Here is a 25998-nt window from a genome sequence, read left to right as displayed (position 1 = left end):
CTCCATTTAAATTAAAGGCAGTATCAGTTTCAGCTAATCTAGTGTTTGGTTGCTACAGTGCTATTACAATTTTCCTGGATGTGTGTATAGACAAATTATTTACTGGAATTAGAGGTGCCTGTTTTTTGTTCCTGCTGAACCTCAGTCAGTGCTGCTGCCTTCTGAGCCCAGCCCATAATAACCCAGAAGCCTTGACACAACATATCTAAGAAACTGCCTCTACTTGTGGCTCATTGTGAACTGTAATGCCATAGTCTTTCTCAAGTCTAACATCTGTCTTGCAAATAGGGATGGAAGGAACATGCAGGTAAAATGTTTGGTGGCTACATCTAATGCTGGCGCTGGTTGTCAGTTCAGATTGGTTGACCCAGATGTGTAAGTACTTTCTTGAATCTGAAGTAAAAGGGAATGCTCTGGAGCAAGGCCATAACTACAGCTGAGTGATATATTGATATATCACCCAAAACCGGTTTGAAGTCCATATTGTGATATCGCTTTCATAATGTTTAACCTGGTAATATATCATGAATCATGATATGTGTGTGCACTGTGCAAAAACCACAACACAGGAAAAACCATGAAACCAGCCAATGCCTCTACACAGCTCCATACTTAATCCATACATCATGATATATCAGTACCTTATTTTTCGCCCTATAGGATGCACTTTTTCCCCTCCAAAAATGAAGGGGAAATCTGTGTGCATCCTATGGGGCGAATGCAGGCTTTCGCTGAAGCTTGGAGAGCGAGAGGGGTTGGTGCGCACCAACCCCCCTCTCTCTCCAGGCTTCAGGAAGCTATCCGTAAGCCTGGGGAGCCCGCGGGAGTTCCCGCAGGGCTCCCTTGGCTGCGGATAGCAGCCTGCTTCCCGGAGTGCGGGGCGCACTGAAAGCAGAGCGCCTGGCGCTTCGGGAAGGCATCAGCAGCCTGCTGCATGGAGCGCGGGGAGCGCTGAAGCAGAGCGCCCCGTGCTTCGGGCAGACATCGGGCAGCCCCACAAGCTTGGGGGACAGCAGGGAGGCGCAGCGCCGCCATCCCGCTGTTCCCCGACCTGGTTTGGATTCCTTTTCCCCTTTATTTCCCCCCCCCCCAAAAAACTAGGTGCGTCCTATGGGCCGGTGTGTCCTATGGGACGAAAAATATGGTATATCACGATGTTTTGCTGGTGATGTATCACAATGTTGAAAATCTTCTACTGCTGCAAACAGTGACAGCTACCAGTTAGATCATGAAACTACCTGCCCCCTATGAGACACACAAAGGTTTGGTTTCTGGGAAATTTGTGAAAGCTGTGGGCCAGATTGAAGATATTGTGTCCCATTCTGGCCTTTCAGGCGTCACATTGGAGCTGTCCAGCAGTGTCAGCAGTCAGTAGGCCTAGTGTTGAACAGTATACAAGCTGTCCAGAAAGTAGCTAGACTAGGAGCGGGTATATGGAGGTAAATGCACATCCTGACTTCTCCACTCTGGTATAATCGTGGGGTCCTAATCCTGACTGTATTTATGGTTATAATTCCTTGTAATAAGTAGGACTCATACATGGGGTTTGACTAGATGACTCTATGATTCTATGGTGTTTCCTAGTGCTGCCATTTGTGCCTTTGGGATTGAGCTTTTCTTCAGACTCTGTGTCATCTCCAGTCTAGATGTCTCAGCGGTGATTGTAGGACATTGAGATTCAGAGTGCCTCCATTTGGGGCATATTGGGTATCCCACTCCTTCTGCTTTCTTGGGTTTCACTGTCCGGAGGTTTGCTCCACCGAAGCCCCAGTGGTAATAGTAATTTCCCCCACTGAAAAAAAAAAAAAGGCCTGCATTCTGAGTCATATGGTATGTAAAGGCACAATATATGTATAACTGGGATTCTGACACCCCCAATTATTCACATTTCTTTTGTCTGCACTTCCACGAATATATTGCTTGTAGACATCATTTTTTGGCCGGGAGGGGAATTATCCTGTCCATTGGTCTTAATGAGGGGAAACATAACAAAAGTACCCTGAGGTTTAAGTGGATTTGAGATATTAACTGAGTGCCTTTGGCATTGGAAATGTTAGTAGAAGGGAAAACTAAGTTTGCTGACCTGCAGAGCAACATCTGGTGGAGGGAGGGGGAACACGTGTGGAATAACAATGCAATCCTATGCATGTTTACTCAGAAGTAAATTCAATGATTTCTAATGGGGCTTACTCCCTTGTAAGTGCATTTAGGATTGCAGCCAAAAGTACTAATTAAAACCGAGCAGGTACCTGAAACTTGGCAGTTTTCCTCAGGAAAGCAATATGTGCCTAATGACTTCATTTTTGTGTGTAAGATATGATGAATATCCAGCTCTGGGAAAGGTGAAGAGGGAGCTCTTTTCTGCTCATTGGAGTTAATACAGAAACAAAATTAGGGAATAGACCTTCACTGTTTTCTGCATTAAGCTGCTGTCTTTTCACAAGGCTGTTTTGAACACACAGAGAACAGTAATTTTCTTCCTGCCACTCTCGCTGTGGCAGAAGTTTGTCATATATCTTTTAAATAAAGACTAATGATGCAGTTTAAAATGTTGCCTGTATGAAGAGACTCTAGTTCTTTATATTGCTTTCCATCTTACTGGAGATTAGAAGGAAGCTGTTCCCTGGCTCAGTCGTGCCATTTAAGCAGAGGCTACACATTGACACACTTGGGTAGCTCCTGGTGCCATTCCTGTCAGCAGGGAAGCGAAAGGTCAATGGCTTACAGATTGCTTCTTGTGATGTGCAGCAGTTACAGTAAGATCTCAACTTCTTACAATGCCCTGACACTACTAGCTGACAGCTTGCGTGCAGATAAGTGAAATACCTAATTATATATTAAAATACTTTAGACAAAAGTTGTGCAAGTCAGTGTGACTGTTCTGAAGGCATTTCATATTGAACAGCATCAGTGGTGGTTCAGAATTTCTGCCTCTAAAGAGAAGGGTGTGGTGGAGGTGATATAGAAGCTGTAAGCTGTAAGTATATCTTATTTAATGGTTTGCTTTTTAAATCTGCCATGTCCCCACAAATGAAGGTCCATTAGAACGCATTTAAAACAGTTAATCATGAATTTATTTTTTAAATATACAATGCATATAAAAATTGCACTGACTTGCTTTTCTGGAAGCTCAAAATAATGAACAACTGAATAACTAAAAACACACACAATAAAACAGAGCAATATAAAAACAGTGACAAATATTTTCTCCATATCCAGCCTTGATTACTAAGTAAAAAATAAAAGCTTTGGAAAGTTTGTCAAGCTATGGTAATGCTAGGGATATGATAATGGCAATCAACTTTTGGGGGTGTATAATTAAACCGTAGAAGTGTACATCTAAAAATAGAAAGCATAAATGCAGTAAGCTAATGTTTGCAAATATGTGTATCATACAGGTACAGTTGTTGAGGAACAAGGGATAACTGAAGTTGTCAGCTGAGTGTAGTCAGTGGGTTTACTGACATGTAATGTGTGAAACAGCTTTACATCTCTAGGGGAGAGCAGCTCCACAATTGTGGAGAGACTCATACTGATTCACACCCTTGATTTAGACTAAGTTTGTCCATGCCCACCTATCAGGGTCTGAAGAAACTTTCCACTTTCCAATATCTATCATTCTATTTGGCAAACACTAATGATCATATGTTTGGCCTCTTAGCACCCCCATGCTAGATAGCAGGTCTAGTGTTGCTAACTGCATAATGAGGACAACTGAGAAATGTTAGAGAGCAGTGGTGGCTTACCTTTGGCCCTCCAGAGATTGATGGACTACAACTCCCATCACCTCTGACTGGCTAGGGCTGATGGCTGCTGACAACATCCGGAGGGCCACAGGTTAGCTACCCTCATTAGAGGATCAAACAAACAGTAACCCCTCATCAAGGCGGTTTAAAAGCAACTGTGTACAACTCTAAAAGAATGATATTTTGTTCATGATTTGAGCATTGTAACTCATGCAGATTCTGCATCATTTCAGCTCTTAGCATGATCATCATCACCATTACAGAGCATATGGTGTCCTGATTAGAAAAAACTCACACGTCTGTATTGTTCATCACTTCCAGAGAAAGTTATTTCTGCTTTAAATTCTTGTTATTTATTTTATTGAATTCTGGAGCAGAGGGACAAGGGATTAAGGGTTCATGGGATATGCTTACTTAAAGAAGGTGTCACTGGTACTATTTGTGTACTGACATTTTGCTTACTTACTATTCTTCCGAAAATCCAATAGACTTTTAATAAAAGCACAAGAAAGTCACCGAGACAACAAAGGCAAAAAATTTAATCAGTGGTTTTGAAAGTATGGAATCCTTATTGATCTGGCAGACACAAAGCCGTTGGCTACATCAGATATTCTGAGCAGGGACAGAATGAGCTGTGGAGAGGGATTTGATATGCAGTAGCAAGCCTTGTATTTGACCCCTACATGTTGATTAACTTGGTGCAAAATAAAGGGCCCTGTACAGTGGTACCTCGGGTTACATACGCTTCAGGTTGGTCTTTGTGGAAGCCGCCCAGAGTGGCTGGGGAAACCCAGCCAGATGGGCAGGGTACAAATAAATTATTATTATTATTATTATTATTATTATTATTATTATTATTCAGGTTACATACGCTTCAGGTTACAGACTCCGCTAACCCAGAAATAGTACCTCGGGTTAAGAACTTTGCTTCAGGATGAGAAAAGAAATCGTGTGGCAGCGACGCGGCGGCAGCGGGAGGCCCCATTAGCTAAAGTGGTGCTTCAGGTTAAGAACAGTTTCAGGTTAAGAACAGACCTCCGGAACGAATTAAGTATATAACCAGAGGTACCACTGTATACAGAGCCAACCTGTATACGGTGTGTAAATATGTAACTCTCTTCACACAGCAGATCAATGAATAGGAGGCCAGAACATAGCTGTCAGGTACAAACCTGATTCTTCCCTCAAGTGTAGATGCTAGCCCTATTCAGAGTGTTTAGAGTGCATATGTGTTAGGAAATCATAGGTTTTTTTTTACAAAAATGTAATTTCTATAGCTATACATCTTAAATAGGTAATTGTGAGAATGAAGAAATTGCATTTATAGAACTGATGAAAAACAATTTGTTTATAGAGCCTAGGTTAAAACTCTGCAGAGTCAGAGCTATTTTATTATTAAGGCATGCTGCTGAAGCCCCACAGTGTTCTTCTTTCAAAAGGTGTTAGAAAATAATTCATCCAATTCCTGTCCAATTTGAACCTCTGCTTGGGAGGGAAGGCGGGGGGGGGGAGGGGGAGTCTGAGCCTAGGAAAGCAGCCTCAAAATGATAACAACTGGAGGCTTTTTCACACAATCTATCTAAATAGAATAGGGAAAGAGGGAATCTGGTTGATTTTTAAGTGAGCCTACCTAATTTACACTTCTCAAGCAAATATGTGAACTGAAACACAGCTATTCTAGGAAATTCGCACATCTCTGAATTTTTGGGATGCAATTCTCCAATTTAATAAAATGTAGACATATGTGAAAAGAAGTACCACAGCTTTGTGTCCCCTGCATTCCTGCTCCCCTATAGGACCGCTTGCACCTTCACATTAATAACCTGGACCATTAGTCTGGGTTGTTCCTCTGTGCGTTGTACAACTCACAAAACCAATTGCAAATGGAAAAACTTGTGTGACAGGTAAGGATGGAATGATCATGTCAATTCTGGTTCCCTCAGTTTCTCATTTTCCCAATCTTAAATTACGTTCTCCACATTTTGCAGCCAATTGCAGAATGAAAATTTCAGTGAATATTTTAAATGCAGTTTTGACTAATGTAGCATTTTTTGCAAATGCTAAATTCCGCAAATGGCAAATTCTGTTTTCCCTAACAGAATGCATTTTTGTCAATGTATATTTGTTTTTGTGCACACTCCCCCCCTAATATATTCATTTGTGTAAACCTTGGTTCGAGAACTGCATTGCAAAATTCAGATACGAGTGTATTTCAAATGATCACTGTGTTTTGGTTTGCATATTGTTTCTGAAAAAGCAAAATTGATAGGTTCTCCTTTAAATGTGTACTGAATTGAATTTCCCCCCCATCCCTAGCTACAGGAGAAGTTGAAATACTTTTATGGCCATGTGAGTAACAGTCTGAAGATGATGGGAACGAATAAATCATGACTGTTTAATCCACCCGCTTACATTGATCAAATTCTGCTTCACTTCTGTGAGGTAGCTAACCATTAGAAGAAACCTGTGTGTATTAAAGATTTAGTTATTTCTGGAGTGGGGTGCAAAGTAAGTGGAGAGAAAAGGTTTTTCTTACTGAATTATTTCGAAGAATGGGAGGTTCAAAAGAAACTATTATCATTTATTTGCTCATCTTTATTCCAAGTGGTGCACATGGATTTTGCAAGATGTACTAGCCAGACCTAGGCGTGATAAAATTTCCAAGAGAAAACTATATTGTTTTCAGGCTTTCGCATCCCCTGTGACATTACACAGCCTTCTGGAAGGGAAAGTAGGAGGGTGGGCACCTCACTTGTATGAAGCTAGGACTGGCATATCTCCATGCAGAGGTATGCAATCTCTGGATTGAATGGAGAATAAGGGAAGCTCACACATGTTGCTGCTGTTGTTTTTTAATTGCCTTCCACATGGGACAAGATGATGTACAACATATAAGAGCTAAAAACAGTTACAAAGCAGCAAAAACGTTAACAAAAATATGGGTTTAATAACTGATCTTACAACTCAGTTTTCCAAAAACATTGGTTTAGTCCAAAACTTCTGTGAAAAGTGAGGTATAATTCTCATATTGAAAATAGTAGCTTCATGTCAAAACGCATAGTGAGGAGAAACAAGTAATTTCCTAGGATAGTTCAACTTGGCTCCCATTTGAGGGCATCTGCTTGAGCTGATGAAAGGCAATAATCTGAAATGATTTCCTGAGGTGGCTTTATGTCAGATACGCAGGTGTGAGGTGATAGTTTCAGTCACTAGGTGGGCAACATAACATTTGAATTCAACCTGCTATGCCGGGAAGAGAATGATACTTTTCAGCCCATTTCTCCCTAAAGTGTGCATTTTTAAAAACCGAAACGAAACATTTTTAAAAACCGAAACTAAACAAAATTCAAAGAAGGGTATAATCGGAATGATAGCTCCATTCCAATTTGAATGTAAATCTGAGACCAATGGATTAGGTTGGTTCGCTTTCAATTTTGCAACAAAGTTCTTCTCTCCTTTGCTTCCTATCACATGGACAGAGTCACTCAGGCATACAGCTCATTGCACTCAGTTCTGAGTGAGGTTACTGATTTCATGTTGCAGTCACACGGATTGACTATACTGTCAGGTGTGGGGGTGTGCACCTTCCCCAGCAATCTTCTATGCCAGGGATCAAACCTAAGATCTCTCATTTCCTAAATCTGTACTGACCTGTGGCTCCATGTGAATCCTCTTTAGTCCTCTTCCTTATGGCTGGGTCTGTGAGGAGAAAGGGAAGGAAAAAGAGGGTGTAAAAGAGGGCATGGCTCTAAGAGACACAAAAACCCCTTTGTGGACCTTTCTTCTCTCTGGTCTTATGGCTATGTGTTTTTTCTTCCCATCCCCACCCTTTCTAGTCACAATTCTTGTTCCTGTACAGATTCCCCACCATCATCCAAGGTATCCATTAGTTTGTAGAGAGCACATTCATATCTCCTCTGGTGAGACTCAGACCAGCATCTCCTGTATCCCATTGCATCTTTCATTCTGCCTTATCCATGTGGACACCTTCCCTTTCCCTTGCAAAAAGTTGGCTTGTTCCCCTCTGTTTGATGCCAGTATATGTGCATTGCATTCACTATCATTAGCTATGTGCATGTTGTCATTGACATCCCAGCAGGACTCAAAAACACTTCTTCTGAGAAACCACTGTTGTCTCCATGCGTATCTCTTGACTGCTGGGCCATGGGATGCCTCTGTCAGTAGCATTGCTGTGGTTTCTACCTGAGATCCCACTAGTGTTTTGTGTGTGTGTGTGAAAAGATTGTATGTGTACTTTAGAGCCAGTGTGGTGTAGTGGTTAAGAGCGGTAGATTCGTAATCTGGTGAACCGGGTTCGCATCTCCGCTCCTCCACATGCAGCTGCTGGGTGACCTTGGGCCAGTCACACTTCTTTGAAGTCTCTCAGCCCCACTCACGGCACAGAGTGTTTGTTGTGGGGGAGGAAGGGAAAGGAGAATGTGAGCCGCTTTGGGACTCCATCGGGTAGTGATAAAGCGGGATATCAAATCCAAACTCTTCTTCTTCTTCTTCTTTTTCTTCTTCTTCTTCTTCTTCTTCTTCTTCTTCTTCTTCTTCTTCTTCTTCTTCTTCTTCTTCTTTAGGGTGGAGAACCTCAGGCACAGGTGCCAATCAAGATCTTCCAGCCCTCTCCATCTGACCTCTAGGACTCTGTCCAGGCCAGGCTTACTAGGCCACACCCCTCATAGGCTCCCCTCCACTGATTTTACATCAACAGAATGCATCCTCAAAGTGTGAACATACTCCTTTCTTGTCTTCTTTGGACAGTACCATGTTCTTAGCCACACATACCTCTACCACATCCACCACTTGTATGTGACACCCACCCCAGAAGGTTGCCCATGGGAGAATGTGGCCCTCAGGCTGCAACATTGCTCCCTCCACCAGAGCACTGCATGGGGTGATGTTCTTATGCTGTTTCTGCCATTGGTGCTTCCCAGTTTGTCGCTAGACATCATTGGTGCAAAACATTGCAGTTGGTGTGTGGTAGTAGAGTTGCCAGGGATACCATGCGAGTGGCTGCTGGCATTGCCACATTATCTCTTGACTCTATTGCTACTTCTTTGCTCTTTTCTTTGCTATGGTGTGTGCATAGAATTAATTGCAAGTACATTATACCAGCATTAGCCTTGGATTTAGCTGCTGACAGCATAGCCTCACTGTTGACATACATTTCAGTACTGTATGTCTTCCATTGGAAATTGTGTGTGTGTGTGTGTGTGTTTAAAAAAACCACGTTAAGATATTTCCCCCTAGATTTTAATATTTGATGAAGCTACTAGTTTATTCTAGAAGATAGTAGGGCTTGGTCAATAAAGTTAGATGTTCATTTGTGTGAGAGTTTTCTATTATCACTTTCTTGGAAAACAATATCTTTTAGTGGCTGGGAAGGCATCTGTTTCTGAATACACTATCAGTTGCATCTGAGAATTTTCAGTACAGTCTCCTGTTGAGTTATACACAACGATAGAACAATTTCCTTATCACTTCTATTCATTGATGAGCTGCTGAAACTGATCAGACTGACCGTTACATCCCAAATATTTTTCATCCATGGAAAGGAACTTTTCATTCATTATGAAATAGTAGGAATGTACTGTAGTGCTCAGCAATTAAATGTGACCCAAATACTAGGATTTTTAAAAAACCCAATTTGTCATAACAGGCTTTTTGGTATTTTTTTTTCTTTTTTGCAAAATCAGCTAACTCATTTTTAGAGATGGAAACACATGGGAAATGGTTGCAATCCAGGATAGCTAATGTATACTTCTGTGCTTCATCACCATCTTAAAGTTATAAAATGGGGGACCGGCATTTCTAGCTGGAAGAGCCACAAAATAACTAAGTTAAATTATATTTAAAAAATTAACAAAGAAGATGATTGTGTTTCTGAGTGTTGCATTAACTCATACGTGTTGAAAGACAGCTGACAATATAGGTCTTGAAATAGTTTTAGATGGGTTCAAATTGTTTTTAAATGTTTAAAATATGTTTTATTTTATTTTTATTGTTTATTTATATATATTTTTATTGCCCTGGGCTCCATTGGCAGACTGGCCACGATAAAAACATTAAAAATAATAATAATAAGCTTAAAGATCCTATTTCAAATTTAGGTAAGCCATGAACAATCTCGCTTACCTTAGGCAAACTGTCAGTCTCCACCTCTTGTCAGTAGTAGTATGCTGATAATACTGGCCTACCTTATAGGATGATTGTAAGGTTTCCTGCATATTAAGTGCTCTGAACACAAAGAAAAAGCACTATACCATTACTTAGAGAGCCAGTATGGTATAGTGTTTACATTGTTGGAAGACCACGATTCAAATCCCTACTCAGCCATGAAGTTCACTGGGTGACCTTAGACTGGTCACCACCTCTCACTTTGTTATGAAGATAAGGTGGGGAGGGATAGAACTATGTTTGCTGTCCTGAACTCCTTGGAGGGAAGGTGGAAGATAAATAGAATAATGGAACAACCAATTGCCCTCAATGGGGAAAAGATTATGTTCAAGTTGTTAGCTATAACCCCATAAATAGCAGCTTTAATTATTTTAAATGCAGTTTCTAGACCTCACTGTTGCAGAGAAAAATCTCAAAAACATGACGGTGCCGTATATCCCAAGAAAGCTTTCCAAAGTACCAAGTACCTAAATGTAGCCACTTGGGGGTGCTGTGATGGTGACTGTTCTAGGCCTCTGTTACTGCAAGGTCAAACTGCTTTAGATGAGGGACAGAGGCACCTATTTTATGTCAGGAGAGGTAGGATATGACAGAGGTCAAGTTGAGCCAAATGCTGGGAACAAATAATGCAAAGTTATTCTCAAAAAAGCACTGAGATTTCTTGTTTCACATATTACTTATTTTGCCACCGTGGTTGTGGCCTGTTGTTAATACATTGCTGCTTACTAATGATACCTGTCATCAAATTATATTATAAAAACCCCAGCGACTATCTATTTATTTTTGGTAGATTTGTTTAGCAGTGTCTGCCTGCTTCAAAAAAATTCACTGTACCCAGTCATCCCACAGGATCTTAAAAGAAACCAATATTCAATGACTGCTATTGTCAAGCTGGAAGGGAATAGGTGGAGAAAGGGCGTGTGGTTTTTATACTTCACACAAGACAGAACAAGGAATGTGAATTTGGGAAGAACATATGTGTTGTCCACATGCACTTAGAAGTGTTTGTTATTATTATTATACAGCATGAAAGAATTGCATTCTGTTATGTTTTGTCTATTGTTGCTGATCTAGGCAGTGATGTGCTGCCAATACATTAACAAAGGCCCCACTCAAAACTTATCCCATTAACCTATTCTAAATCTTTGCACACAAAGAATGAGCTTGCTGGCGGAACACATGGGTGAGGGAATAGAGAAACTATTTGTCTGATTTCCTTTTTGAACTGCAGCATGCTTTCAGAACGATATCAGAAGACTGAGCAACTCTTTTATGAAAAGTGTGTGTGTATTTTGCTGTTCTATTTTCCACAGAGTGAGAGTAGAATATGGGCACACTTTTCTCTTGGTTTAGACTCACTCTTGGGCACTGAAGTATAACGCAGTATAATGTTTTCAAGCTAATTTGCAGAAATTATGGACTATTCCTTCTGGGGGAAATTTGCAATCCAGTGCCTGGTTCTCTATTTACTCATATTAAGCATGCAACCCTTATTTCCTGTGGCATCTATAAATGTAACTTAAGTCAACGTGACATGCATCTGTCTCACTGTGGATAAAGCTTGTTTCTGTGTGCTGCACAAGGCCAAATAGCAAAGTCCACACTTGTGGCTAAATAGTTCCTAATTTTAATCCTTCTTTGTGGAATCCCAATAAAAGCAGAGTAATATTGCTTAGCTCATCTGGGGGAATTGCTGTTGAGAGTATGTCATGCGGCATTTCAGCTTGCAATAGTGATAAGTCAGCTTGTTTGCAGCTTGACTTATCTGTTCCATTGTTCAATGGGAAGATATGTCAGTTCTTGATCTTTTGTGTGAACAGATTCATTTTTTAACAGTGACCTCAGTTGAATTAGATGAGAGGAAGAATGCAGGATAAGTACCAAGGCCAATCAGTCCTAGTAACCTCTTTCCCTTCCTCAGAGGAGGAAATATTTTTTCATTCTGTTTAGTACAGTGGTACCTTGGGTTAAGTACTTAATTTGTTCCGGAGGTCCGTACTTAACCTGAAACTGTTCTTAACCTGAAGCACCACTTTAGCTAATGGGGCCTCCTGCTGCTGCCACGCCGCCGGAGCCCGATTTCTGTTCTCATCCTGAAGCAAAGTTCTTAACCCGAGGTACTATTTCTGGGTTAGCGGAGTCTGTAACCTGAAGCGTATGTAACCCGAGGTACCACTGTAGTTCCCACTGTGGACTAATTGATGCAGCTAGTAATAGGTCTTTGAATCCCCATGAACGTGGATCACTACACTACTGGTCTAAAACAAGAACAACACAAAAGTACTGGGTATCAGGACAGAAAGGCGTGTTCAGTGTACAGTTGGTCTGAGGTTCAAAGCAGAGTTACTTGGAAATGCAATCCACGGAAAGCAAGGCAACTGTTTTCTATGTAAATATATACATGCAGCCCACCTCCCCACCCCATATATGGGGGGTTACATTCCGAGGCACTGTGTGCTTTGGTGAAATCACTTATAATTGAAACCCATTGCAAAAGCCTGAAACACCCCTTCTCCACTCCAGTTTCGCCCTTTTAGTGACATTTCAGTGACCTCTTTATGACATTTCCAGGTATACAGTGCAATACATGTATACAAGGTTGTGCACATATTGAATGCACATAAATGGGGGGCTACCTGTACTGTAAACCACCTTGTGATCAATAAATTATAAGTAAGTAAGTAAGTAAGTAAGTGTAGGATCAAGGTACAAGTAGGTCATAGTAGCAGCTGTAAAAGGAGGGTGCTGATAATAAGAGTGACTCCCCCCCCCCCCCAAAAAAAAAGTGGACCTGATAAGAAACAGAAAGTATTTTGGCATATAGATGAGAATATACTTCTTATATACTAGCCTGCTTTGCCAGGGCTCTGGTCACCTGTCAGGTTTAAGATATTCAGGATGTCAGACTGCCTGAATCAGTGAGAGGATGCCAAACCTTTTACTAAACAGGCACATGAGGTTCATCAAATGGGTAACACCTGGCCTTGTAAGAAAATATATTGTCTATTAAGCATCTGGTGCACAACTACATAACAAATCAACCAGGAAATAAATGCTACCATAGACCTGGCCAAGTACGGGAAGTGCTTTTTATTTTTTTAACCTTGCATTCTGGTATGAAGAGCCAGTCACTTTTTACATAGCATAAATATAAATTGCAGGCAGTTTCGGTTTTGAGGGGGGAAATTGGGGGCTGTGCTGGGGAGAAAGAGGTGCGATTGGGACAGATGCTGCCAATGCCATTTGACATGTATGAGAAAGATTTATGTTAACTAGCATTTTACAGGACTGTATGGGGGTTTTTTAGATTCAATTACTTTTTATTAATTTTTTATCCCATAAGAAATTGCAGGCAGTAATATGAAAAATACACATTAACATCTTGCTTGAGTCAGAGTCACATCTTCTAAATGCTTGGAATACATAGAGATGCCTGGTATGTCTGGTTCTCAAGAACCTATTTTGACTTGCATTATGCACAGCTACGTTGCCACACTGGCGAATGTTTGTGCAGATTTCCTTTAATAAGTAGGCTTTGACTAATGCCTCTGAGTTCCCCACTGTGCTCAAATGAAGCAAGGATAATGGTTTACACTTTCTCCTCCAAACAGAAGGAACTCCAGAGCCATAAAGGAAACTTACAATGTCAGGGGGTTATTTTATCTCGTTACTTTTAATGGAAATGAGGTAAAGTCGTAGCCAAAGTGCCACAGAACTGGATTGCAGAGCCAATAAATGCATTTAAAAGGTCACAGAAGTGTGCTGAATGCGATACTCTTCTCCCTGCTTCCAAAATATGTAGTGGTCAGGTGAAATAGCACCCAATGAGCCTGTACCTTTTTTCCTCCTTCAGATTTCCCAGTTGATGACCGAGACTGGCCGAGAGGGATTGACTGAAGCTGCACTGAACCGCTACAATGCCGATAAACCCTCCTTGTACAGCTTACCTGCTTCCCAAAGCACCTGTGTTGCCAGTGACACGTCAACAGGCACCTCAGTGGCAGCTTCCTTTTTTGCCAGGTAAGATGGAAAGTTTGCTTGTTCTCTGCAGCTCTGATGTGCCAGGGACTGTGGGCATCCAGGTCTAAGGCTAACACTTCAAAGACTGATAAAAGGATTGGCTGATATGTTCATTGCTACATGATGAAGTTTTAAGTGGAATGATTTGTTGTGTGTGTATATATATATATATATATATGCTTTCGTAGATTTTCACGGGTACAGGAATGCAGGTTTTGGTGTCCTCGGGTGTCTTCCCGTGTAAAAGTTGGGGTGTCTAGGCGACGTTTCGACGAGGTCTCACTCGTCATCTTCAGGCTGGTGCTTTCGGCTTCTTGTTACTGGAACAGAGCTGTTCCAGTAACAAGAAGCCGAAAGCACCAGCCTGAAGATGACGAGTGAGACCTCGTCGAAACGTCGCCTAGACACCCCAACTTTTACACGGGAAGACACCCGAGGACACCAAAACCTGCATATATATATATATATACACACAGACATTTTTATTAGTTTTTTTTAACATATCATTTCCAACAATCATCTAACATAACTTCTTATCTTATACAATATTTTTAGACTTCTGTCAACACCTATGATGATTTTCCGTTCTTTATCACTTATTCTGCATTTCTTAATTTCTCTATTACTCTTAATTATCATTAACTAATAATTCTCCTCATAGTCTTTCTTGCAATATTTCAAATAATCATCCTTACAAAACTTCTTGCAATCCTACTAGTGTAATCTGTTCATTACAATTACTTTTCCAATAGTTTGTATATTTACTCCAGTCTTCTAAGAATCTCTGGTCCCGCAGGTTTCGAATCCTTCCTGTTAATTTATCTAGTTCTACATAGTCCATCAATTTCATCCTCCATTCTTCTTTCGTTGGTAATTCTTCTTGCATGATTTGTTGGATCTAGAGCAACATGCAGTTTTGCTTCTTTCCATTACCCTGCACCCATTTAAAATGATAGTGAGAGATAAAAAAACAACACCTGTGTTTGTTTATGAGTTTTCCTAGAACTTGAAAAGTCACATTGATCTGTAGGAGTGTGATGGTGTCTCCCCAGCACCAATGGAACCAAACAGTAGACTAGCTCACATGCGAATGTGCTGGAAGCTGGCAGCAGGCTAAGCACATGAACAGCCCCTGTAGTGAGGAGATGCAGCTTTACTGGGGTGGGATGAGGGTTGGTAGGAGGAAAGAGGCCAGCTGTGTTGGCAGTGTCTGGTGGGGGGAGCTGCCATCACAGCTGGCCTCTCTCATCCTCCCCCCAATAAGGCTGCTAGGAAAGAAAGGAAATAATTCTTGACCACTGTTCAGGTGCTTGAGGTGTGTCCACACAACTGGCTCCCCACTTGCAGCCACCAAACATCTGATCAGCAGTGCTGATGCTCACTTGTACCTGACTCCATAACCCTTCAGGATACAGCCCGCCCACCTTGCAGCTGCTGCACAACTGACCACTGGCTGCATGAAGCACCTCGCCAGGAACTTTATGCCAAAGACTCATGGCATGAGTATCCTCAGCCCAGATTTGCCAGTGCCTTTGCCCTGCTATACATGGGTGGTAGTCAATGACGTTATGCTCAGAGTAGTGTTAACAACAAAAAAGGGGTTCCGGTACTGCTTATCCTTGAGTACCCCCTGAAAAAAGCACTGAACATGACTTAAGTTAGATCCAACAATGTCAATGGGTCCACTCAGTTGAATACCACCCAACTGGAAGATGTTTGCAGGGCAGGAAATGATGTCACATCTACTAATCATTTCCAAGGAGACGGGAGGAGATGCAGGGCTGCCATTCATTGTTGAACATACCGTTCTGGCATCTGGTTAGGAGACTTGAGATTCTCTTTCAAAGAATCTGAAAGACAGTGAATCATCAAACAAACAAACAAACAAACAAACAAACAAACAAACACTGAAGCACACAGACAGTTGTTTACAACTGAGGGTTATATGGATGCTAGTCAAGTACAGAGCTGGCTGGTCTTGGGTTAGTTAAAATGAGGGAGGCTGGGGTAAGAGATGAGTCTATACAATGAAGATACTATACTATTTATTCCCCATGTTACGGAGGCTGAACTGGGCTTCCCTAGAAGTTGGGCATTTAGTACCACCAGTCCCATACTGTGGAACACTCTTCCAGCAGAGAGTTGGCAGGCATCCTTTTGACTTTCAAATGTCTCTTGAAGGCCTTTTTATGCTAACAAGGCATACACAGATGTTAACATTGATTAACTGGGCACTTTAATTATATATTTTTATTGTTTTAACTTGTGTTTTATGTTGTATAGCTGCACACCGCCATGATATTTTATGATATGGTGGCATAGAAATACATAAATAAATAAACCTATCAGTATTTTTCTAAGAGGCTGAATGTGCACATTGAACAGTAGGAGGGACAAGATGGTTTAGCTAAATAAGGCTTAGGCAAATCTTTTGGTTTCTTGCTGTCCAAAGAATGCAAATCCTAACAGTATTCCATTGAAAAAACTACATCCAATGGCAAAATTGTGGGCTGACTTGTCAAACTTACATTAAGAAATAGGGGTAATTTTTGGACCCCCCCTCACTTTCTCTCTCTCTTAATGAATTACATTTAACTTTGCAATATATGACATAATAAGATGGGGGGGGGGATCCATTGGAATGTGTGGGGGAGAAAATTAACAACTCCTGTATAACACTTCCTCTGTTATTTCTAAAGCCCATTTCAGAGCTAGCAGACAGAGTGCCTTTTGTCAGTCTAAAATATGTCTGTTTTCAGGCTTTTCAGAGTAAAAATGGTAGGTTTGATTTTTTTTTTAACTGACCCTCTAGCAGTTGAATATGGCTTTAATTTTAATTATAGCATTGGGCATTCAGCACTTTTTAAAAAGGGAAACTGTATTACACCAAATTAGAGACTTATGTTGTACATTAAAGCCTTTTGTGGAATTCATCCTTTTATTGGAGAAAGGACTAGAGAAATAAACAGCTATTGTCTCCTAATTTTCTTGACTAGATTGAATCAAACCTCTCCATAACTGCAGTTAACCCACCATCAAGTAATGTTAACTAAAAAAAGAAAAATGCTTCCTAAGTGTTGGTTAGTGCTTTAGCTTCAATATTTACTTAGGCGTGAGCCAAGTCATGTAAATAAGCCTTCTGATCCTTCAGGGCTAGCAGAGACAATGTGCACTGGCAACAAGCAACTTGAAATTGTTTACAGGTTTTTAAGCTTAGATTTTGCATTTTGCATGTGAGACATAATGTTGGACAACATGCAGGGAAACTTAATGAATATTGAATCTTATCCCTTTGTATTCAGCCTGAAATTATTGAAATGATTGTCAAGCCATTGTACTCATTCTGCTAAGTGCTTACACTGGAGTAGTTCCATTGATTTCCTGGAATTGAATACTTGAAAACATACCTTCAGTGCTTTTTTTCCTTAAAAAAATTGTTTAGGGGTACTCTCATTTTCCTACTCATATCGAACTACTGCTCCTCAATGAGGCCAAACTTAGATTCACAAAATGTTTAGGGGATTGCGTACCCCTGCATTCCCCCAGAAAAAAGCACTGCATACCTCAATATGTTTAAGGCACAATGCATCCCCTAGTCCAGCTCCCTCCCTTTAAGTCTGGGGTAGGCAACCCTTGGCCTAATATTATGCAGCCCTGGGCCAACTTTCATAAGCCTTCTACAATATCTGTGGCAAGAATGATCTGTTTTTCCATGGCAGCCTGCTAGGTATAGAAGAAGAGAAGTGAGGGATGTCAAAAACAAAGAGAAGTTAGTAGAAAGAGAAGGAAAATGAGGTGGCCATGCCCACTTTTGGCTCTGTCCGTCCCACTACTGCTGGCTTTGGCCTCGCCCACAACCAACATGTGGCCCTTCTGTATTCTGAAGGAATACAGAAAAACAGGTCAGCCCCACCTACTTTAACTGATAAGCATCTCTGGGCTTAAGCAGAACCTTGATATTATTGTGACAACAACTTATCTAGAATAATACTCAGAAATAAAATTAGCTTCTTATGAACAATTTGCCAGCCACCAAGAGCAGAATTCTTTCAACCAATCAATTCACATGTTATTTGGGTGTGGGCATTAAAATACGCCACTCCTGCTTTTGAAAGATGCTGGAGTGGCTGCGGTTCATGATTTTGCTCTAGTTGCCCCACCTGGCCTGATGATTCTCAGTTGCAAAATGGACAGCAGGGTGAGTACAATGCCCTGGGAACTTCTGCTCTGCGTATACTGCTGAGTATACCAGCCAAGTGATTCCTTCCTACCAATGTTGCCAATCTGCTGAAATGAATGGATGCTACACAAGAGGGTGCTTGTTCACGAGAGGCTCCTGGAGGATAATAAATTTAAAAGGAATGTTGAAAAGTTTTCAGGCGATTTCACATGAGTCTGTTTTTTATTAAGCACTGAAACTCTACCACATGGTCACTTTCTCTTGTACACGAGTGGCCACAGCCTATCCTCAGCCATGCATGTTCCAGTATCTGCATGGAGAAACTAGACTATGCAGGAAGAGATAACACAGCCTAGCAGCTGGGAGCAATTTCTGCATTTCTGGCTGTGCTGTTTTCAGCAGACATAATAGGTGGAATTGTTATGACTATATCCATGTCATATTTCAATTTTTCACAATTATCAGTAGGATCTACTTGAACGAGAGTAGAATAAATAACCTTGTTTTGTCAAGCTAGGCATACTAGTCCTAATAACATCAAGTTCTGGATTATACAGGACAAATTTTAAAGTGACTAGAGAGGGTTTTTTTAAATTATTATTTCCCCAAGTCTGCAGGTATGGTTGACAGGGTAATGCAGTAAACACCATTCTAGTCTATTTCCCCAATTCGACAAATACATCTATAGAAGATGCTTGTCTGCACAATTGAAGACTCCCGAATCACCTGCTAATCATGGAGCTTAGGTGTTAAATGTTACCTCTCAGGATTGTAAAAATGAAAATTAAGAGCATTTATCTGATTCTTTGTAAAGTCATGGCTCAGTTAATTATACAAATCATCTCTGATCACATTGATATTTGCATACTAAAAATTAAGCAAATGATACATAGATGTTTTTATATGCTGATATGTTGACCATATAAAATATATTGATGCTTTTGTGTATCTGCATTGATAAAGACATCTAGAGTTGTCTCCGTTTTGTCCACCACTAGGCAATCACAGATTCAAAAGCTCATGTGGGTCCAATGTAAAAAGTACTAAACCTTACAGTTTACACCTGTAAAATCTGAATTGTAATTCTTTCATCTGATAATGCCTTTCCCATTTTGAAAATTACTGAATAAGACAGTTGTTAAAGCACAGCTGTAGAGTCTTTCTTTCTTTCTTTCTTTCTTTCTTTCTTTCTTTCTTTTTCTAAATTCCAGCCAAGATCTGCCATGTCGGCAGAGTACTGTTATAAGACTGCTAAAAGAACTAGTGTTTTCTTAAGACAGCAATTCATTCAGACAACTTCCCCCCAGCAATTAGTGGGTAAACATAAACACTGATGGCCACTTGAAACTGTAAAGGAACCTCTGTGTAACTTCGAGAAATTTAACATATGTCTAGTTGCTTTCAGTTTGGCTCAAGGGTATATGTCTATCCAGTATGGTTTTGCTTTATAACAAGACCACAGTCTGCTGAGGGAATGGTAAAATGGCCATGCTGTTTGAATACATAGCTGGCTTTGCAACATACCACAGTTCATGGGATAATAAGTCTTTGTATCTATTGACTTGTGATGCTCATTTTGTAAAGGAAATCACTGGACTCTAAATCCAGTCAAATAGTTCTCCAGAAGGCATTGCTTCCTGGAACAATAAAATTTCAGTGAGACAAGAGACTGACGTTATTGACTGTTCATCTTCATAATCAGTGAAAATGAACTGACTGATTGGAAATACAAAAGAGAAAGACAAAAATCCTATACAAACATTTAAGTGACGGCTGGCGCTTCCATCGGGCAAATTTGCCTTCGGTGTCAGATGTAGCGGGTGGCAGATTAGCAACCTTGAGCTCCGGCTCACTGATCTTGCCAGTTGGCTCACCCATTCAGGTACTGCTGCCACCCATGTGACCCTGGCAAGGGCTCTTCAAAATGACTGTCATTCCTCCATGTAAGGCAGAGAGGAGTCGGAGACAGAAAGACTGCCGCCATCACCATCAAATTAGCAGCAGCATTTTTTTTATAGCAAGCAGGGGGGGGGGCAGGAGAAAGAGGAGAGGATGGGGGAACAGTGATAAAGTTGCTTATACAGGATAGTGGGAGAGGATGTTTGAGGAATCACAGTGGTGATTACAGGCCCTGCACCTTCTATTTCATCAGCCTTCCACATTAGAAGATGCACATCATGGCTACATGCGTAGAAACAACTTGACTGAATGGTACTCTGAATGGGCAGTAGTGATGGGCACACATTCAGAGAAATATATGGTGTGGGCTAATATATGGAAGATAGCAGGACCAGCGGCATGATTACAACCCCCCTTCCACAGGAGAAGAAGATATCCGTATACAGTCATACCATGTAGAAAAAGGGCTATGATAATTATGAAGCTCCCATTTAAACGAAGCTCAGCAGTGGCCGGTCAGAGTAAAAAATGGCAGAATCTTGTGGCACCTTTAAGACTAACAAATTTGTTACAGCACAGTCTACTGCAGTCCACTTCATCAGATGCATGAAACTATCTGATGCAGTTGGGCACAACCACAGAGTTGTCCTGCCAACATAACCTAGTTGGGGATGGAGCAGGAATGAGGTAGTGGCTTATGCAGTTGGGCACAACCACAGAGTTGTCCTGCCAACATAACCTAGTTGGGGATGCAGCAGGAATGAGGTAGTGGCTGTTCTGGCATGCTAGCAGAGCCAATCTAGCACCTTTGCTGGTGTTGCTGTGCAGCCCCAAATCTCATAGCCACCTTCCACACCCACCCTAGACCCGTGTGAGCAGCAGCAATACTGGTGTCAGAATATTAGTTTTGAAAATCTGTCCCCCATTTGAGCCACAACTGGTGCCAAGTAACTTATCTGTTGCTTAATCTTCCCCACAAAGGGTAGGGGAAAAAACCTAACCTTATTTATGATGCCCTATGAGGAAATATGGGATATAAATGTGACAAATAAGCAACGATGTGGAGAGGAAGAGTTGAGGCAAGGGCAGCAGTTAGATATTTGTCTTGGCTAGTAGATATTTATCTTGGCTAGCATGCTAAGAGCCACTTGGTGTGGAGTGTACTGCAGTGAATGCCCCGAAATACTTATGTACATATGTTTTTCAACAACGTTTTTTCTAGCAGGCAATAAACTATGAGCATCTATCAGTCTAGGTTATCATCTGCAAAGCATGCTGTCAGCTCCAGAGTAACCTTACTGCTATAAGGGAAACACCAAATTGTTAGTTTATATAGCTGCAATGCAAGACTTCACACACATGTGTTTGTTTGTTTGAGGATGGGCGAAAACAGAATTGACAAAGCTCAGTCAACATAAATGATGGGAATCTGGGGGCAAAGGCCTCCACTAAAATTTGCTTTGTTCACCTGTGAGAAGAGCTAACTGATAAGATGACCCCACCTGAGTCAATAGGATTAAGCCATTCCATGTGGTCTAAGTCTAGTTTGTTTGAGAGGTGTCTAGGGCAGAAAGTATCAGATTTTCAGATAGGCTGAGAACAGTTGCTGTTTCACATAATAGTTAAACAGTTGTATTAGTGATCTGCTTACATATAAAGCTCATTTTGAAAGGCTTCTAAAATGCTTGAGGAAAGGGTATTCCATTCCACCCTGGTTTTTTGGCATATAATGTTCAAGTTAATCTAACTCATTTTCTCAAATTAAATTTAACTTAGTTAAAATAGTATTTTATATTTCCCCCCTCCTGCGTCCTGTTCCACTCTGCCTCTCCCTCATTCATTTCATTGCTTGTTACTGGACTTTCTTCTTTCCTCATCTTCTTGTGCTAGACATTTGGTTTGCTGTTTGATTCTTCCCTTTCTGTTTCATCTCCTAATTTCTTCCATTGCTGAAGTCTGTTTCTTTCAGCTTCTTTAGATGCCTCCTTTGCTTTTAGTTGACACTGTGCTGCCAGTTTATGATTTGATTTTCATCTCTGTTGGATCATTCTAATTATTTCCTTGTTTTGCTTTGCCCTTGTCTCATTTTAGGCATTTTAATCCTGTCTTTCACTATGGCCATTGTTGCTTTTTGGTTCATAAATGCAATCAGTTTTTCTTTTGTGAGTTTCCTGGTTTGTTATCAGTGATAAGTAAGTAAGTAAGTAAGTAAGTAAGTAAGTAAGTAAATGTTGTTAAATGTGTTTGCTTTTAATTCTTAACTTTTTTTTCAATTTTTTGATGGTATTTGTATTTGGTCATTTATATTTAATTCATCTTAACACATGAGATTAACACAAATCAAACATAACACTGATGCAGTGGCGTAGTGTGGGGGGTGCAGGGGGGGGCGGCCGCACCGGGCGCAACATCTGGGGGTTAGGGTTAGGGGGCGCAAATCCACGGGTTAGGGGGCGCAAATCCACGGGTTAGGGGGTCAAATTACTTGCCTTGCCCCGGGTGCTGACAACCCACGCTACGCCACTGCACTGATGGATCCTTGGAGCATTCAGGCCTGGGTTTAATGGAGACACTGAACATGTATGAACATGGGAGCTATCCCCACAGCAGTCATAATGGCTTTTAAAAAGTATATCATGCTTGTAAAAGTCGTATCAGTTTCTGTGTAAAGCTCTTATCCGAAGGTCCCATTTCATAGCAATAGCTTCCATGCAGTGCTGGTTGGTCTGCAAACTTGTAAGCAACTCTACCTTGTGTGTTGATCACAATGTATGGTGATTTATTTGTTCCAAGATTGCCCATGGGACAATCAGATATTGTTCCTGAGTAAGATATGAGAAGTGCCTTTCTGATCTGGAACAAAAACATGCAGACCAGATCTATAGCCTGATCATGTGAGAGGAATGATAGAAGAGATCCAAATTTCAAGCTGAAGCCTCTTCACTGAAGTCATACTATATCTCTCTGTTTTGTGTCTTATACCGATCAGAGCATAAATTATTTTAATTCTATAGTAGTTGGAAATGAGAAGTCACAATTCTGCCATGATTCTAGAGATCAATTTACCTTGTTTTGTGCCTTGGGGTTCTAAGATGGAAGATTTGAAGATGTCACAAACATCTGACTTAATAGTTTAGGAGAAAGTAGATATTCTGGAATGGATTCATCTCTTAGATTGATGTACCTCTAAAATCCAATGTATAAAGATTTCTTTTAAAAAACTTCTATACTACAATCCCCATCTTCACACAGAAAATTGTATTATTTAATATATGGTAATACTTCAACTCCAAGGAAGGAACAATGTTCTAAATGGAAACAGATCTCTTCCTTTCTCCTTGTGCCAGCTCTTTGTTTAAGCAGTGAGGAGGTTGCTTACATTCATCCCAGATGTTCATGGAAACAATTCCTCTCTTAATTTACAGCAGAATCTAGCTTTCCCCCTTTGCCTCTTTGTATTTGTTATAACACTTATAAACATGTAAAGATCTTGTAGTGCTGTGATGCTATAGTATGTTTTGTCAAAAAGCAGACATTTAAATGTTGTGGTAAATTCATAAAGCCCTTCTTCAATTATATATGTGATTTTTCAGGGACCAGGCTTTCTTCACATGTTTTACATAAGATCAAGCAGGAATAAGATGGAATGGAAAAGTTTGCAGTACTAGAACCATTGGCACACAATTAATTCTTCATGTTGAGAATGCAGACTGAGTGGATGGGTGAAATAGTAGCAATTGCCTGATTTCTGTTTGGGAGTAGCACTTTTAACACAATTGTAGAAGCTCTTGGGGAGAGCCTAAAGGACAGTGGGAGAAAAGAGGCATTGAATTCATAAACTATTGAGTTCAATCTCTCCAATGCAAGAGAACTAGGAAAGACATCTGCTGCAAACCTGGATAACTTTGCCCGTCAGGTTCAAACCACACATTACATTTCATGTGTGAGGTGCAGCCTTCTTTGTCTCTTAAATTACAGTTGTGAGAGCTCTCAGGATCTCTAGTGCAGAGGCAATGGAGAACTCTTCCTCTTGTCCTTAGTCGCAGCCTACCCTCCCCCCAAATCACCCCTCCACACATACAAAGTATGAGACTTAGGGGGGAAGTTTCTGTTGGCACCAGTTTCTAAGCTTTGTAGCTATGCAGATGCCCTGGTTTTGGTGGGAAAGGTTGAGGCTGGAGAAAATAACCTCAGTTATTCTGTTTGTTTTGTGGCCGCAATTGAGAATCTGATATGATCCCAGAAAGCAGCTGTCCTTAGCATTTGATGTGTTATGTTTCCATCATCACTGGATCACATACAGCACAGCATCTTGCCATCTAGCAACCTCTGTGAGTACATCAGTAAAAGCAACAAACATATTTCAGTAAGTTGCCCACTGAGATAATGGGTACTAAGGCCATTGTAGACACAGAGAAACCTGCTAAAAGAGAACGTAAGAGATGCTCAGTATTAGTAATGATGGCTTAAGAAGAAGACGGCTTGACAAATAGTCCATGGATGCAGAATATTGTAGACTTCATAAAATACCATTTTCTTAAATAAATAAATAAGTAAATAGCAGTGGCGTTGAATCAGAGCAAGCTCCACATTCAAATAACCTGAAATACGACAAGTGATGCTTGCAAGCATTAGATCTGAAACTGAATTTTCCTTCCTGGACCCTTTAGAATAGGGGAAACTAATGAATTTTCAGGTGGAGGAAAGCAGTGGAATAGCAGAAAGCCTTATGCAAAATCTGTAATTGTCTTTCAACCTGTTGTTCAGCATATCTACATGGAAGTAAGTTCTACTCAGTTCAAGTGGGACTTTCTATTTACAAAGTATACTTAGAGTTGCAATACTAGTGATGATGTAGAACCATTGTCTTGGTCAGCAGTCATTTCAACCTTCAAGAGCTGGACTCTAAATCAAACTATCCTATCTTGGCTGCCAAACTTAAACTGGCACAATCCTTGTCTGGGTGAGCTGATTTCCAATGTTCACTTCTCTGATAACAGCAGTTTCAGCCTTTTTGTTCAGTATTCCATTTATTAGACAGCTCATTAGATTTCAATTGGAAGTGAAGAATTAATTTGGCTTGAGATGTGAGTGTGGGGGAGCTAGTAGTATCTCCATCTTGATTTCATGACGGAGATTTATTTAGCCCATGTACCAGTCCTCTATTTTGCTTTTGGTTTTTGTGGAATGCCCCTCAGTGTCCACTTGACTTCGTCCTTGTTCTCCCCTGCCCTCCACCAAGGGGTCATGTGTCATGTTGTTCAGCACAAATACAAGCCAGTGAGCTCACAAGCCTCAACGGCAAATGCTAATTGTGGCTTACATTGAACGTTTCCTTTTTGTGCCTTTGTTTGCAAACAGCCAATTATGTGCACACTGCATGGCTGGAGAAACACAAAGATGACACTGAAGTCTGAAAATCACTGCATGCTGCCAAATCATTTGAGTTTCTTTTCTATTCTTCTTTCTATGCTGGCGCCAGATCTGATCTAGAAACTTGCCTGCACAATTGCAATATGTTGTTTGTCTAACTGGATCTATCCAGCCTCACCCACATCCAGCCTATGTTTTGCTGGTGGCATGTACAGGGGAAGAAGAAGAAGAAGAGTTTGGATTTGATATCCCGCCTTTCACTCCCTTTAAGGAGTCTCAAAGCGGCTAACATTCTCCTTTCCCTTCCTCCCCCACAACAAACACTCTGTGAAGTGAGTGAGGCTGAGAGACTTCAGAGAAGTGTGACTGGCCCAAGGTCACCCAGCAGCTGCATGTGGAGGAGCGGAGACACGAACCCGGTTCGCCAGATTACGAGTCTACCGCTCTTAACCACTACACCACACTGGGAAGTGAATGCAGAGCAGGCCAATCAGTGTTTATCAGCCTCTGAGGAATGGCATTGTAACAGATACATAGTCTTCAGTTTAGGAATTGCACTCCAGCTGTTTACAACAAGTTGCTTGGATTGTTCTATAC

The 25998-nt window shown here is 40.9% G+C and overlaps 1 protein-coding gene across 5 annotated transcripts in view; it reads left to right on the top strand.

The window, feature by feature from the left end:
• KIF26B (kinesin family member 26B) overlaps positions 1-25998 on the top strand; it is a 273118-nt gene that overhangs the window by 106423 nt on the left and 140697 nt on the right. For all 5 annotated transcript variants that reach the window (XM_083432077.1, XM_083432076.1, XM_083432079.1 and 2 more), the window contains one exon: positions 13783-13949. In XM_083432077.1, the coding sequence (XP_083288203.1) occupies positions 13783-13949 (167 nt within the window). The remainder of the gene's footprint in view (positions 1-13782; positions 13950-25998) is intronic.

Source organism: Podarcis tiliguerta (assembly GCF_965153285.1).
Source record: "Podarcis tiliguerta genome assembly, chromosome: 3".
NCBI lineage: Eukaryota > Metazoa > Chordata > Lepidosauria > Squamata > Lacertidae > Podarcis > Podarcis tiliguerta.
Note: the sequence above shows the minus strand (reverse complement) of the source record. Positions and strands in the feature narration are given on the sequence as shown.